The 15158-nt window shown below is 46.8% G+C and overlaps 1 protein-coding gene across 1 annotated transcript in view; it reads right to left on the bottom strand.

Annotated features, from left to right (window-relative positions):
* Nucleotides 1-15158, bottom strand: part of ADCY1 (adenylate cyclase 1) — a 106979-nt gene that overhangs the window by 18454 nt on the left and 73367 nt on the right. Inside the window, exons 15-16 of the mRNA XM_027539292.1 lie at nt 1544-1660; nt 586-732 (exon numbers count right to left, since the gene is read on the bottom strand). Of these exons, the coding sequence (XP_027395093.1) occupies nt 586-732; nt 1544-1660 (264 nt within the window). The remainder of the gene's footprint in view (nt 1-585; nt 733-1543; nt 1661-15158) is intronic.

Below are 15158 nucleotides of genomic sequence, written 5' to 3'. Positions count from 1 at the left end.
CATAACATTTTAGACAAGTCACAGCAGTGTACAGCCGCCGGAAGCAAGCACAGAGCAGATAGGTGCATTCTGGAAAGCAATGTGTCTTCTTCATACAGGCACAAGACAAGTTCTGGGATTGAACTGAGAAATGCAGGCCTCAGGGCCTCTAACAAAGGCATTTAAAAGAGGCACCAAGGAAGAACCATGCAGAACACACCCCCATCCTCCAGCAGCTGACCTCACGACCACCCAGGAGGAGGACAGGCCCCAGGGAGGGAAGCAGGCACAGACTGGAGGCCTGCTGTGGACAATGCAAAGATACCTGCCCGCCCATCCTGCAGGTGAGGCTGCCCACCTGAGCTTGGCATTCACAAGGAAGAGCACAGGTACCACCACTCACCCTCCCCGTCTTAAGGCAAAGTTTCTTCCTCAAATGTCACGATCAGCTGGCATTCCCAAGGAGACAAAATACATGTCTCCCCCTGGTCCCATGCCATCCGCAGAGCACATACTACATCAGTGGACACAATTCAGGACTCTGTTGGAGGGGGCACCCCAGGACACCCAGGCCCCAGGGTGTCAGGACTGCAGGGCAGCCCTTACCTCATCAAAGTCAGCGATGATCTCATTCAGAAGGCGTAGACATTCCACCCCCATGTTGTTGCCATCCAGCTCGATGTAGAAGTCATTGAAGTTGGGGATGGATGCAAACATGACCCCCACCTGCGAGTATGACTGGTAATACAGGTCCTGGGGGGTGGGGTGGTCAAAGGTTGGGTCAGGCAATGAATGGGCAGCCAGAGCAGCATTCAGGGCTGGTACTGGGGGCAGGCCCTGGAGACCAGGTCCTGAGATGTGGCTGCCAGGATGTGCTGGGACTCCCAAGCCACACCAGGAGGGGGCTCAGAGGATCTAGGATGATGGGTGGTCATTCAGCTCACAGATGGGTGCAGAGCCCCTCAAGGAGAGGCGGATGCACTGAGGAAGGACATACTGTTTGGGGAAACAATTGGCCCTCGATGCCCCAAGTCCCAGCAAGACAAAAAGATGAGCCCCAGATCTATTTTAGGTCAAAGCTGGTCAAGCTGAGCCTGGGGGCTTGTGCCTTTAGGGCCTAAAAACCTAGCCTGAGCCTCTTTATTCTTGAGTCCGCTTTTGTAAGCCCCGCTCTGTGCTGTCCAGGTGGTTTCAGAGTTTTACTGCAGCAGGTTGTGGCCATTAGGATGTTCAGACCAACCAGACAGCACTGAGCACAGAGCAGGGAGTGAATAGCCAGGCAGGCGGGGTGTGGTTTTGAAGGCACCTGCTGCCCAAACTCAGCCAAGAGGGGGCCACCCAGGCCTCGAGGCAGCGTTCTGCAACCTCATGTGTGACTTACTGCAGCATCCTGCCTTCCTTGTGGGGACAGTGGATGCTATGCTCTCTCCCAGGATCAAAGGGGAGGACATGCTAATTCTGAGCACCTGTCAACCCCACGTCCCAGGAGTCTTGGATCTGGCCCTGCCCTGGAGGGTGGGCAGAGGGGCCACTGCACCTCAGGGCATGCAGGCCCTAGGCTCACCATGTTGCGAGGGTTGGACATTAGGAAGTGCTGGGCAACGTGGGCTGGCAGGAGGTTGAAGAGAATCCTCTTGTTGTCCAGCTTCACTTTCTCCATGTCATCCCGCTCCTCCTCTGCCTGGGAAGGGGGTCCTCCATTAAGTCACCCAGCCACCCATTCATGCCTCCTTCCCTCACTTGACAGCCCGCCATATGACACTCCCTTACTTGACACCCCACCATGTGACAAGTTCTCACCTGGATCAGACTCTGAACCCTCTTCCAACAGGGTCTTGACTTTGGGGTGTTCGTGTGTCTAGTTTTAGCAAGAACCCTGCTAAGTCAGTTTAACCAGAGACCCCATCCTTGACATCTGATCACCCCAGATATCTGATCAGGTTCCTCATCTCCAACCCTCCCCAGGTGATGTTAGATCACCTTGACCTACCCTCAGCATGAATCCTATTAGGTCAGTTCGGCCAGAACACACCTCACCCCAGATGTCTCCTCTTAATAATTTTCCATCCACCATCCGCCACCCTGCTCCCTGACTATAAACCCCCACTTGCCCATGCTAAATTTAAGGTGAAGCTTCATCTCTCTCCCCCACTGCAGTAGTTCCTACACCTAACACAATGCTCCTGAATAATGTCTACCCTACCATCTTTAACAAGAGTTCTGAATCTACACCTTTAACACATTCTTCTCTGTAATCATCCAAACTAAACACCAAGTGCACCGATGGTCTATACCAGGTTCATCTCCATGGTCCCACCAAGAAGAGGAACTAAATCAACATTAGGGGCCCCGAGGATCCATGAAATTCTGGACCAGTCATCACCCAGATAAGCTGGAACTTTCAAAGGCCAGTGAGGGGCTCAGCCCCCATTTCCAGGCTGAGAAGCCCCACCATCTGCCATCCGCAAACTGGAGGCCCAGGAGATCTGGTGCTGTAACTCCTGGAGGTCTGAGACATAGGAGGGCTGAGGGTGGAGATGTCCCAGATGGTGCAGTCAGGAAAGAGGGGCCCCATTTCTCTCTTCCTCCACCTTTCTGTTCTATTCAGGCCTCCTTCAATGGATGGATGAAGCTCACCCACATTAGGAAGGAAAATCTGTTCTACTGAGCCCAGATTCAAATGCTAATCTTGTCTAGAAATACCCTCCCAGACCAACCCAGAATAATATATGGGCAAATAACTGGACACCTCATGATCCAGCCAAGCTGACACATAAATTAACCATCATGATGTCCTCTTCCAAAACCCTCCTGTGCTGTCTCACTTGCCTTCTGGGGTGTACAGGCCCCTCTTTGGGGCACCAAGGCTCTGAGAACCACCTTCTCCTGGAGAAGCACAGAGAGGGAAAGGATCTTTCCAAAGCACACAAAGTGAGAAGAACTTAATCTCTAACTCCGGGGCAGTCTCACTTGAGGAAAAGGCCCTTTGTGAGACGTCTGCACGGACAATCATCAGCTAGGCAGGGGATCAGTGCTGGTGCTTGTCTCCACAGAGAGCAGGTACACTGCAGAGGGGAAGAGTGTGGAGATTCAGAGGGGACCAGGCTCGTCAGACCACATGGGGGACAGAGGAGCCCCCACCCCACTGTCAAGAGGGTGAAACACGAGAGGAGATGGGGTCAGAGGAACATCAATAAAGATGATAGCAATATCGTAAAAAGCAATGCCAGACAAAAGACAGTGGAACTGTATCTTTAACACATGGAAAATAAAAAAAAAAAAAAATCAAAAACCCATAATCCTAAACCCAGCAAAAGTATCTTTCAATCATGAAGGCAAAATGAAGAGTTTTTCAAACATACAAAAGCTGAAAGTATTCATCACCAACAGACTTGAGAGAACCATATGCCCTTGAGGCAGAAGGAAGATAACACCGGACAGAAACCTGGAAGTCCACAAAGAATGAAAAGTACCAGAAATCATAACTAAGTGGGTAAACAAAAAATATTCTTTTTCATTATAATCTATCTTTAAAGTAGACTTTAATGTTTATGATGGAAATAATAATATATTTGGGGAGTTATAATATATGTACAAATAAAGTCTATGATGATGTCAATGCAAAATCCCTAGGATGGAAAAAATTGAGGTATATATTGTTATTAATATTAAGGTTCTTATATGTAAGGTAGTATAACACCACTTGAAGACAGAAAATGCTAAGTATCTATTAAAATAACACAACAAACAGTTGGAGCTAATAAAAATACAGATCAAGTAGAATAATAAAAATATTTAATTAACCCAAATAGGTAGAAAAAGAGGAAAAAGAAAACAAATAGATGGGCAGGTGGGACAAATAGGAAACAGCAACATGGAAGATTAAAATACAATTGCATCAATAATCACACTAATTGTAAATTATCTGAAGACCTCAATTAAAAGGCAGAGATTTAGGAATTAGATTAAAAGGCAAGATCCAATTGTATGTTGCTTACAAGAAATCCACTTTAAATAAAAAGATACAATAAGGGGGCACTCTCCGTCCCCCTTCTGATGTCTATGTCAGAAGCTTTCTCTTCTCACTTTAATAAAATTCTGCTATACAAAAGTTCTTGAGTGATCAAGCCTGGTCCCTGGTCCCGAAGCTAAATCTTCTTATTCGGAGATCACAAATCTGACATCATTCATCATAAGCTATCTCAGGGGCTTGTCTGGGATCTTCAGGACAAAGTAAAAACACTCAGAGCTCTAGCCTCTCTGCTTTCTCAGTATGCACGTTTTCTGTTTTACTTTACTAAATCTACGGTGTGTTTGTGTGAATGAATGACACGCCCTGCACGAAGCAAGTCATGAGCCCTCCTCTGCAGTTTCCCGGTGCCTCATAATGACTAAAGGCAGCCCCAAAAAGGGGAGCCTTGTCCAGAATTTATACCAACCTGCCAATGCCAAGAGTCACCCAAGGTCCCTGCTAGGGGAGAGGCCAGAGATGGGCAAAGCATGTGGACCGAACTTTCCTTTCTCAGTCACCTTTTCCTGGTCTCTTTGACCATTTCATAATTTCGTGGGGAATCAGAACTACTAACATAATCTGTTGGATCATAGATTATGTGGACTTGTGATTCATGCCGTTACTATGTACTTTTACTCAGACCCCAAACTTGGTAGTCACGGAAGCGCCTAGTCTTGCTAGGAGCCAAAAGTTACAAGAGCATGTTTGGGAGCGAAGCGGAGCTCTAGCTCCAGCAATGTCTCTCAGGCTAGAGGTCACTCTCTTCGCTGCCTGCCTCAGGGACAAGCAATCTGACAAAGAGTCGTTGTCATGACTGTGTCTCCTATCTATGTGGATAGAAGCACTGCTGGTCACCACGAGGTTTGAGGACACAGATCAGGAGTTGCAGGATCTGGTCAAATTGGAAGTGCAATGGGCTTCTTCCTTTGGTAGCACTAGCTCTTAGTGGACCAGAGGAGGCTTCCTGGTGGCTTTTGTCTCAACTCCTTAGATATTCCTTTTGTGGAATCTGTGGAAATGAACTGGAAGGATTGGCCCTAATAGCTCAGGAACAAAAATCACTTTTTCCTTGCTAGCCAATCCTCCACCACCTCTTTTGCTATCATGTATACTGGCATGGTGACACTCAGAAAGGACATCGTGGTTGCTGTTCATCCCTTTATGACTCACCGCTTCTACTTCGGTCAGGACTGTATTCAGGAATGTGCATAGGCACATCCTTCCCCTAGGAGTCCTAGCTTGGGAAACATTCTGGGAAAACTACTCTGCTCCACCTCAGGTGGCATCAGAGAAAAGGGCAAATCAAACAAAGGTCTTGGTGGTATGAAACTAAATCAGCTTGGGATGCTATCTGGAATGCACCCCTGGTGCATCTCCACCCGGCCTCGGTGGTAGAACCAGGAGGAACAAGTAAAATGCCTGCGTTGGTAAGGGACAGACTAAGTCCGACCAGGGAAGAAAAGCTTTGGTGGAGAGTCTGTCTACACCCCCATCTAGAAAAGGGAAGGACACTTCCAGTTGAAAAAAGCCACAGCTGTGGATGCTGCTTTTTTCTCTCTTACAGATGGGAGCAAGCAGTTCCAGAACCACTCCTTTAAAATGTATTTTTTACCCAATTCTCAAGGCAGTTACACAGGATGAGTTTTCAAATTATTGGATTCTCATAATCTCCACTTAATGATTTGTCAATTACTAGTTTTTCTTCTCAATTTTAAAATTTTTACTAAACAATAAAGACAAGTGAACCCACTTATGAAACATGCAAGTAATTTTCACTGGCAAATGTGTATCTCTCACAAATACATTACAGATGGTTCCACTAAAAAAAATAAATAAATAAATAAATAAAATGTATTTTTTAAAAGCTGGGACAAGTTTGATCTCCAGAGTTTAAAAAGACATGCCTGTTCTTCTGTGATATTGAATGGCCACAGTATCCTTTAGAAGACAGGGAATGCTGGCCTGTTGAAAGGTCTCTTAATTATGATACTATTTTATAACTAGACCAGTTCTGTAGAAAACAAGAGAAATGGGTAGAAATGCCATAGTGTTGCTCTTTATCTCTGCAAGACATGCCAGACCTATGTCCTAAGGGTGCAGATTTGGGTGTGAAACCTTCAGCTCCCTCCTGTCCTCTTACTTTGCCCCTGTATCTGGGGCTCCCAACTGAACAGGCTGAGCATCAAAGGCTCCCTTTCAGGAGGGGTTTCCTCAGTCTCAACAGAAATTCAAACCATACCAATTGTGGCCCAGACTTTCTAGAGGATCCAGAAAAGTTCACAGAAGCCTTTATAGGGCTAACTTTGTGACCTTATGTTATGTTATGTATGTCTTGGGACATACATATGTCTTGGGATGTTATGTATGTCTTGGGATGTTATGTATGTCTTGGGATGTTATGTACGTCTTGGGACAGACAGGCTAACTCCTGACTCGAGAACTCGAGTTTTGGGGAAAGCTACTACTTTTGGAGATGAATGGCTTGAACGTAAGACAAGGGAAAATAAGGATCATGAAATAGCCCTCCTTCCTACTGGGAGCCAAGCAGTTCCCATAACAGAGCTGCTTTGCTGGATGTATTCTTGAAGGACTCAAGCGAGCACAAGCTAAGACTTTAGACTATGCTAAGTTGATTGACAGAACAGGGAGAGAAGGAAACTCCTGATAAACTCCTACTAAATTCCTAGACAGACCACGGGAGGCTCTCCGCAAGTTTACTGACGTTGATCCTAAAAGCACAGAGGGAGAAATGGTCTTAGAAGATAAATTTCTCTCTCACTAAGCTCCAGACATCTGCTGTAAGTTACAAAAACAGGCGTTCGAACCAAATCAGTCTTTAGGAAAACTGTTGTAGCTGGCTCAGGCAGTATATTATGGTAGAGAATATGAGGAGGAAAATAGCAGGCAAAAAAGAACCAGGCAATAGACTGAAGCCCCAACAGTGGCAGTTAGACCTGCTCTGAAACAGGCTGAGGAAAAATTCCCAGAGGGACCCAGGTGAAAAGGGAGGGGTATCTCAAGTGGGATTGCCATCAGGCATCTAAGCCACCCCCAGCTCCACGTCCTATCTGCAAAGGACCATACTGGAGAAGAGACTGCCCTCCGAGGTGTAGGCCCCAGAGGTTAGGCTCTCAGGACAATCAGGACCAAAGGTGCCCAGGGGTCCCCACACAAGCTCCCATCCTAATGATACCTGAGGAACCCCGGGTTTTAACAATTGTGGAGGGTCAATCAGTCAATTTTCTTTTGGACACTGGGGCAACTTTCTTTGTGCTCACTGAAGCCCCTGGCCCACTTTCCTCCTGACCCACTACCATAATGGGACTGTCTGGACAAGTCAAATGTTATTATTTCAGTCATCCTTTAAGCTGCAGCTTGGACTCTGTACTATTTTCTCGAGTTTCTGATCATGCCAGAATCTCCCTCACTCCTTCTGGTGAGGGATATATTGAACAAGGTCCAAGCCTCCGTTTTCATAAATATGAAGCCTGCTTTCTCTCCCATTAATTGAACAAAATGCAAATCCTCGAGTGTGGGCTGATGGAAAAACTATGGGTTGAGCACAAAATGCTGTTCCTATCACTGTCAAGCTCAATGACCCTCACCTACTCTCACATCAAAAGCAGTATTCACTAAAGCCCGAGGTTAATGAATGGGCAAAATCTTACTGTACTGACTTCTCATGATGTAAGTGGGATCTTAAACTCTAAAGTTCAGAGTGACAATGGCTCTGTCTTTAAAGCTGCTGTAACTCAAGAGGTGTCAAATGTTCTAGGAATAGAATATCACTTGCACTGTTTCTGGAGACCCCCATCTTCAGAAAAAGTTGAAAAGGCTAATGACATTATTAAAAGACACCCACGTAAGCTAACTCAAGAAACACAAGACAGTTGGCTTAAAGTCCTACCTGTAGCTTTAATGAGGGCTCAAACTGCCCCTAAGAAGAAGGGACTGTCTCTATGACAGACTGTTTTTGCACACAGATATTGTCATAGATCCTAAAGCCTTAGATTTGACTCAGCTTTCAGCTTTTCAACCTCATCATCAATTGAAGGCTTCCCATGGTGAGTTACTCCACTTCAAAGAAAGGAGTTTCTTCGAGTCTGCGAATACCTTCACCACCAACAACCATATGTGATGCCTCTTCTTGATCTGATGACATCTAACAATCCTAATCATGAGAAACGCTGGGCTGGAAGAAGCACAAGCTGGAATCAAGATTGCTGGGAGAAATATCAAGAACCTCAGATATGCAAATGACACCACCCTTATGGCAGAAAGTGAAGAGGAACTAAAAAGCCTCTTAATGAAAGTGAAAATGGAGAGTGAAAAAGTTGGCTTAAAGCTCAACATTCAGAGAACGAAGATCATGACATCTGGTCCCATCACTTCATGGGAAATAGATGGGGAAACAGTGGAAATAGTGTCAGACTTTATTTTTTAGGGCTCCAAAATCAATGCAGATGGTGACTGCAGCCATGAAATTAAAGGACGCTTACTCCTTTGAAGAAAAGTTATGTCCAACCTAGATAGCATATTGAAAAGCAGAGACATTGTTTTGCCAACAAAGGTCCGTCTAGTCAAGGCTATGGTTTTTCCAGTGGTCATGTATGGATGTGAGAGTTGGACTGTGAAGAAGGCTGAGTGCCGAAGAATTGATGCTCTTGAACTGTGGTGTTGGAGAAGACTCCTGAGAGTCCCTTGGACTGCAAGGAGATCCAACCAGTCCATTCTGAAGGAGATCAGTCCTGGGTGCTCTTTGGAAGGAATGATGCTAAAGCTGAAACTCCAGTACTTTGGCCACCTCATGTGAAGAGTTGACTCATTGGAAAAGACCCTGATGCTGGGAGGGATTGGGGGCAGGAGGAGAAGGGGATAACAGAGGATGAGATGGCTGGATGGCATCACTGAGTCGATGGACGTGAGTCTAAGTGAACTCTGGGAGTTGGTGATGGACAGGGAGGCTTGGCATGCTGCGATTCATGGGATCGCAAAAAGTTGGACACGATTGAGTGACTGAACTGAACTGAACTGGACAATCCTAAGATGGACTGGTATAACATATTGTACCTTAAATATAGACACAATGTGACTTTTAATTTTGACTCGGTTTTAACTTGGTTTAATGACTATTTTGCCTTACATCTGTAAGTGTAAAATGGGGTTTCTTCCTAACCATCTAAAAGATTTTAAGTTATAATAAGTTGTCCAGGCTCCTATGAGTGCCACAGCTTCCTCCAACTATTACTTGGGGCCCCTGGATGAGAGACTACATATGAGGGTTAGGAGAATATGTTGCCTCAACAATTTAGGGACCATGCCCTTCAATAGCAGGAAGTAGTTATGAAATGAACACGATGCCCCTTTCCCTAGGCAACACAATTGTCCTAAAAGAAAAGGGGGGAATGAGAGGGTAACAGGCAGAAAAGCTAGGGGTCTCCAAACGGAGGAAATAGGCTGCAAGTGTTAGACATTTTTTATCTCTCCCTTAAGCAGCAGGAGGAAAAAAAACTTCAAGTGTCAGACTTTTTTCTATTAAAATTCTGTGTTGCCATGATGACACCTGGTTCCACCTGAACTTACCTTTTCTTGAACCTTGGGCTAATCAATGCATTCTTCTTATGGAAATGTTTTTCTTAATCTACATTAATAGATTTGTGTATTTGCTTTGTATTTGCAAAATCTATGTATTTGCTTTGGAATTTGCCTTTCTTCAAAATGATTCCACCTAAGACTAACTTTTGGCTCAACAAACAAGTATTCATATCAATTGTTTTATGGCTGGGGGATGATACACCTCATGCCATCCTATCTCAAAAATGCATATTGTGGGAGAGGGGACTGGTAAAACTCCGTCAGCCTTGAGGTGTCTCTCTTATCTGATTAATAGCTTCTAACAGACATAAAACATCTGGCTAAAGACTAGTAGGAGGGTACTCTCTGACCCTCTTCTGATGTCTATGTCAGAAGCTTTCTCTGTCCCTTTTTACACTTTAATAAAACTCTGCTATACCAAAAAAAAAAAAAAATACAATAAGGTTACAAGTAAAATGAGGAGAAAGACTTAACAAGAGAGCTGGATTACCTATATTAATATCAGACAAAACAGACTGCTGAGTGAAGCGCATTACTTAGGAAAAGGTCTCTTTTTTTTAAGGTTCAGTATTTATTTAGAGTTTTTGTTTTAGCCTGAAAATATGTTGAACTGTAGTGTTGGAGAAGACTCCTGAGAGTCCCTTGGACAGCAAGGAGATCAAACCAGTCAATCCTAAAGGAAATCAGACATGAATATTCATTGGAAGAACTGATGCTGAAGCTGAAGCACCAATACTTTGGCCACCTGATGCAAAGCACTGACTCTTTATAAAGAAAAGACCCTGAAGCTGGGAAAGATTGAAGGCAGGAGCAGGGGACAACAGAGGATGAGATGGTTGGATGGCATCACCAACTCAATGGACATGAATTTGAGCAAGCTCCAGGAGCCGGTGATGGACAGGGAAGACTGGTGTGCTGCAGTCCATGAGGTCACAAAGAGTCGGACAAGACTGAGTGACTGAACTGAACTGAAGATATATAAAAGGGTCTTTTTTGATAAGAGGGACAAAGGTTTCAATTTATCAAGAGGACATAATCCTAAACATTTATGCATGTAATAACAGGTCATCAAACTACATAAGACAAAAACTGATAGAACTTTAAGAAGTTAGAGAGAGTGCTGTTGGAATCTCTGTCTATAGGTATAGCTGGATATTCCCAACACCACTGTCTCTAAACTTGACAGAATGACTAGAGAGAAAATCAGTAAGGGTACAGAAGACCTGAAGGACGCTGTCAGCAACCTGATTTAACTGACATTTATAAAACACCATCCAACAGCCATAGAACCTCTCCCTGGCTAATTCCTCCAAAATCTCTAGGTATTCTCTCTAGAGGCTGATGTCACTGACTTGAGGGCTGGGTGAGGCTATGGGCTGTTTTATCAATACAATGGCACTTCTATCACTGTTCTGGAATCATCTATGACTGACACATTTATTCCTTTATCAGCCTCTGGGCATTCAGAGCAGGGTTATGAATGCTCACACTCATGTAGTGTCCCCATACAAGGAGGCCTGGTGTAGACCAGGCGCTCAATAAGCAGCTACTGGATGGAGCCAGGCAGGACAACAGGTGCAGAGAGAGGGCCACCCCAGGCTGTCTGTGCACTTCCCAACATGGTGACAGGTCTGATTTCCCTTGAGTGGGGGACATTCCTGGACTCAGAGCCCAAGGTTCAGCACCAGTGTTTGATTCTGCAGGCATTTCCTTGGCACTGTGTTTCAGAACACAGCCATGATACACCCAGAAGCACTGTCCTCAGTGAGGGATGTTCTCAACCCAAGTCCCAGTGGTGACACCAGGGGCCAAGAACAGAGAACAGGATGAACAACACACATGGCATTTCAGATGTGAAATAAGGGTCATGAACCAGGCAGCATGAACTTCCTATAATCCCAAGGACCAGGTTACTGTCCCACCTGTGGAGAAAGGAGGCCTGGGAAGGGAAGTGACTGAAGGAGGAGGTGCAGCTGGCCTCAGCTCAGCCCAACGACCAAAAGCTCCATGTCCGAGCCAGCCCCTGCTCTGAGTGCTGAGCACAGCAGCTGCACAAATGGAAATTACCCTCAGAATAGGTATTCATTGTAGATAAATTGTTTTATTATAATTGTCATCATGATTACCCACTGAGTTCAAAGAAAAAAAATCACTGGAGCAAAAGCATTCTGATAGTTACAAATTAAGAGTTTGAGAAGTCATCAGGAAGGAAAAGCCCATCTGTTTGTTTAGGTTTATAGAACCAATTGGGTCTCAATAAATAATTAACCAATGAGTCTTTGGTCTGGCAGTTTTGCAAGAGTTTGAGGCGCTCTGATACGTGCATGACAGACTTAAATATCCACAGGGCAAATGGGCAAAGTCTAGAAATGGTTTTGTTTTGTTGTTTACAGGGAAGTGGGGCGTTTCACGTTACACATTCTTAGAAAAATATGTCAGTGTGTTCCATACAGGCAAGCCTTCCCTCCATGACACAAAGGTTCTCTCTTGCACCAAACTGCCTGGAAAGTTCATTTCACGGTGGGTCTGGGTGTACAAGGGGTATTGCTGAAGGAGAATCTCAGGACAGGGTCAACCACTGGACTTAATAACATTTAAAGGGACACCAGAGATTTCCTTGGAGGTTCAGTGGTAGACCTCCCCTTCTAACACAGGGGGTGCACGTTCAATCCGTGGTCCAGGAACTAAGATCCCACATGCTATGCAGTCAAAATACTAAAACATAAAACAGAAACAATACTGTAACAAATTCTGTAAAGACTTTAAAAATGGTCCACATCAAAAAAAAAAAATCTTAAAAAATAAAGGGACACCAATGCCTAGAATGGCCCTTGCTAACCCATTTGAGAGAAACTGCTTGCCCTAGGTGAGGGAGTCCCCAGTTGGGAGAGCCAACAGCAAGGGCCTCAATCCCACTGACAGTGAGATCCAGAGCAAGCATCTAGTCAGTGAGTGGGAACCATCTCACACACCCCCAGGCCGATCCAGCGCTTCCCGGCTCATCCTAAGTCCGTTCTTCTCTAGCTCCGAGTGTCTATTCCTAACTGAAAGACCTTAAACCAGAGGGGCCAGCTGATGGCGGGGAAGACACATCTCAGAGACCAGCCAGTCTGGTCAGCCTGGAGAGCCAGCCAGAGCCAGACAAGACCAAGTTCAGCAGCGCAGTCTACCACAGAGAGGCTGTCCTCCATTACCTGGCAAGGTTTTGGCAAGCTGCAGTGGCCTGATGGCCTTTCCAGGAATGGTGTGCACTGCTCTCTTCCCCTGACATCTGCGCTGACCCAGGGCCAGCCCAGAGGACTCTACCTACCGGTCCCCTCACAGTTTCTGGTTGGACTCTGCCGCTGGAAGCACAGACAGGAGCTGGGAGGGAGGGAGCAGACTGTGATGAGGTCCCTCCCAGCACGGTCACTGCAGGCTGGCCATGTCCCTTGGACGAAGGTGGTGAGTCCTGTCTGGTGGCCCGCCTTGTCCTGGCTCTGGGGACCACTCCTTCGCCCCCAAGGTCTGGGATGGGGACACTCTACTGTGCGGCCCTGGCCACTGTACCAGTCTAGGGTTGCCCTACCCTGACCCACCTTTCAGATAGTCCAGTGCCATCAGCTCTCTTGACATTGTCAGTCAGAAATGTGCCCTCTGCCCAGACTGAGTGATATGTGCCTGAGACCACGCCCACCTCCATCTTAGCCCCTTTTCCAATGGTCAACCCTGTCCAGGCTCCACCCAACCACTTCAAAAGTGCCCTTCTGGTGGCCCCTGTGATGGTGGAGTCTCCCCCAGGGTGCCTCCCCAGGCCCCCTGCTCCATCGCACTCCACCACCAGGCCACCTTCCAGAGTCAGGGATGGGACCCTGCCATCCTGGCTGCCCACAGAGAAGGTGGAGTTCTGGATGGCCTCCCCACCACCCCGCCCCCATGAGGTCTCTGTGAAGGTCCCCCTCCTGTCACACGCCTTGTCTCCTTTCCTCAACACCAGCCCCTCCCACCCTCCCACGACCAACTCTCAAGCATCCAAGAGGCCCAGAGAAGCCCAGGCACTTCCGGAAGCCTGGCTGGGTATCACATGGACATGCCTGGGAGTGGCGGCCTGGCTTTGGCACTCGTGAAGGCAGTAGCCAGAGCCCCTCGAGGAGGAGTGCAAGCCAGAATCGGGTGCACCACTTGCATGCCCTCACCACCACCACCCCTGCCACGCTGCCTAAGAACTGGGGCCAATTCTGTACAGACAGCCCATGTGGGAATTTCTGCCCGTGGAGAGGGAATGTGGGGTTCAGATCTCAGCAGCTCCCTGCCCACCTGGAATCCAGAAGCCAGGCTGGAGTGAAGACAGGGCTGGGCCACAGCCCCTTAGAATCAGAGAATTAGGGGGTCTCTCCCTCCAAGGCCTGGTTCAGGGCTCCCACTGGCCACACACAGGGAGTTAGTCTGTCCAGATCAGGCACTGACTTAAAAGTACACACAGGCTGAAGAGTGGAAGAAGCAGGCTAATCCATGGAGGCAGAGAGCAGATGGTGGCTCAGGGCTGGGGGTGGTTAGAAATGGGGAGTGACTGCTGATGGTTACAGGAGTCCCCTGGGGGGCGCAAAACTGTACTAAAATTGACTGTGGTGACGGCTGCACAATTGTGTGAATATATTGAAAACTACTGAATTGTATACTTTGTATAGTGAGTGAATCTTGTGGGAAGTGAATTACAACTCAGTAAAGCTGCTACATAAAAAGGAATAAATAAGCCAAGTTTTTCACCTAGTATATCTATGTGTGCACAGATATACATACATACAGAATACACGTGCACACACACACATTTTCTTTCATTTGCCCTGAGTAATGGAGTAATTCCTCATGATCTTGAAGATATAACCTGGCCTGATGTGCAGACAGAAACCTGCTTAACTCGCATCTTATCTTTTCCAGGTTAACTAAAGGGTAGACAATAGTTTCATCAGAGTGGTCACTACCTTCTGCCCCCATCACAGGCAGCCTACCCCTCCATCCGCCACCCCTCCTTCCCATAGTGAGAACACTCCGCAGCGGCTGTCCTGAGGGAGTCCACGGAAACTTACGGCCTGTCAGATGCCGGGAGCAGGGTGTCTGCACCCACTATGTGCCAGGGCCCCAGCCAAGCCCATTGGGAAGGAAACTGTAATTATCCCTCAGTGCAATGGCTAATTGTATGTGTCAACTTGATGGGCCACAGAGCACCCAGATGGCTGGTGAGCATCATTTCTAGTGTGTCTGTGTAAGGACACATAAGAGAGATTAGCTCTGAGAGGCTGGACCATGGGAAGATGCTCTCTACTCCAGCCAAGGGGGTGGGCATCACCCAGTCCTTCTGAATAGAAGGAAAAGGCAGAGAAGGGGCAACTCCACTCTTGGCCTGAGCTGGGCGTCTGTCTTCACTACCCTCAAACACCAGTGCTCCTATTCTCTCACAGCAAGTGCTGATGGACAGGGAGGCCTGGCGTGCTGCAGTTCATGGGGTCGCAAAGAGTCGGACATGACTGAGTGACTGAACTGAACTGAACTGAAGTGGCACTTGGTTCTAGGACTTCTCAGCCTCCGTAACTCG

This window comes from Bos indicus x Bos taurus, chromosome 4 (assembly GCF_003369695.1).
Source record: "Bos indicus x Bos taurus breed Angus x Brahman F1 hybrid chromosome 4, Bos_hybrid_MaternalHap_v2.0, whole genome shotgun sequence".
Taxonomy (NCBI): Eukaryota; Metazoa; Chordata; class Mammalia; order Artiodactyla; family Bovidae; genus Bos; species Bos indicus x Bos taurus.
Note: the sequence above shows the minus strand (reverse complement) of the source record. Positions and strands in the feature narration are given on the sequence as shown.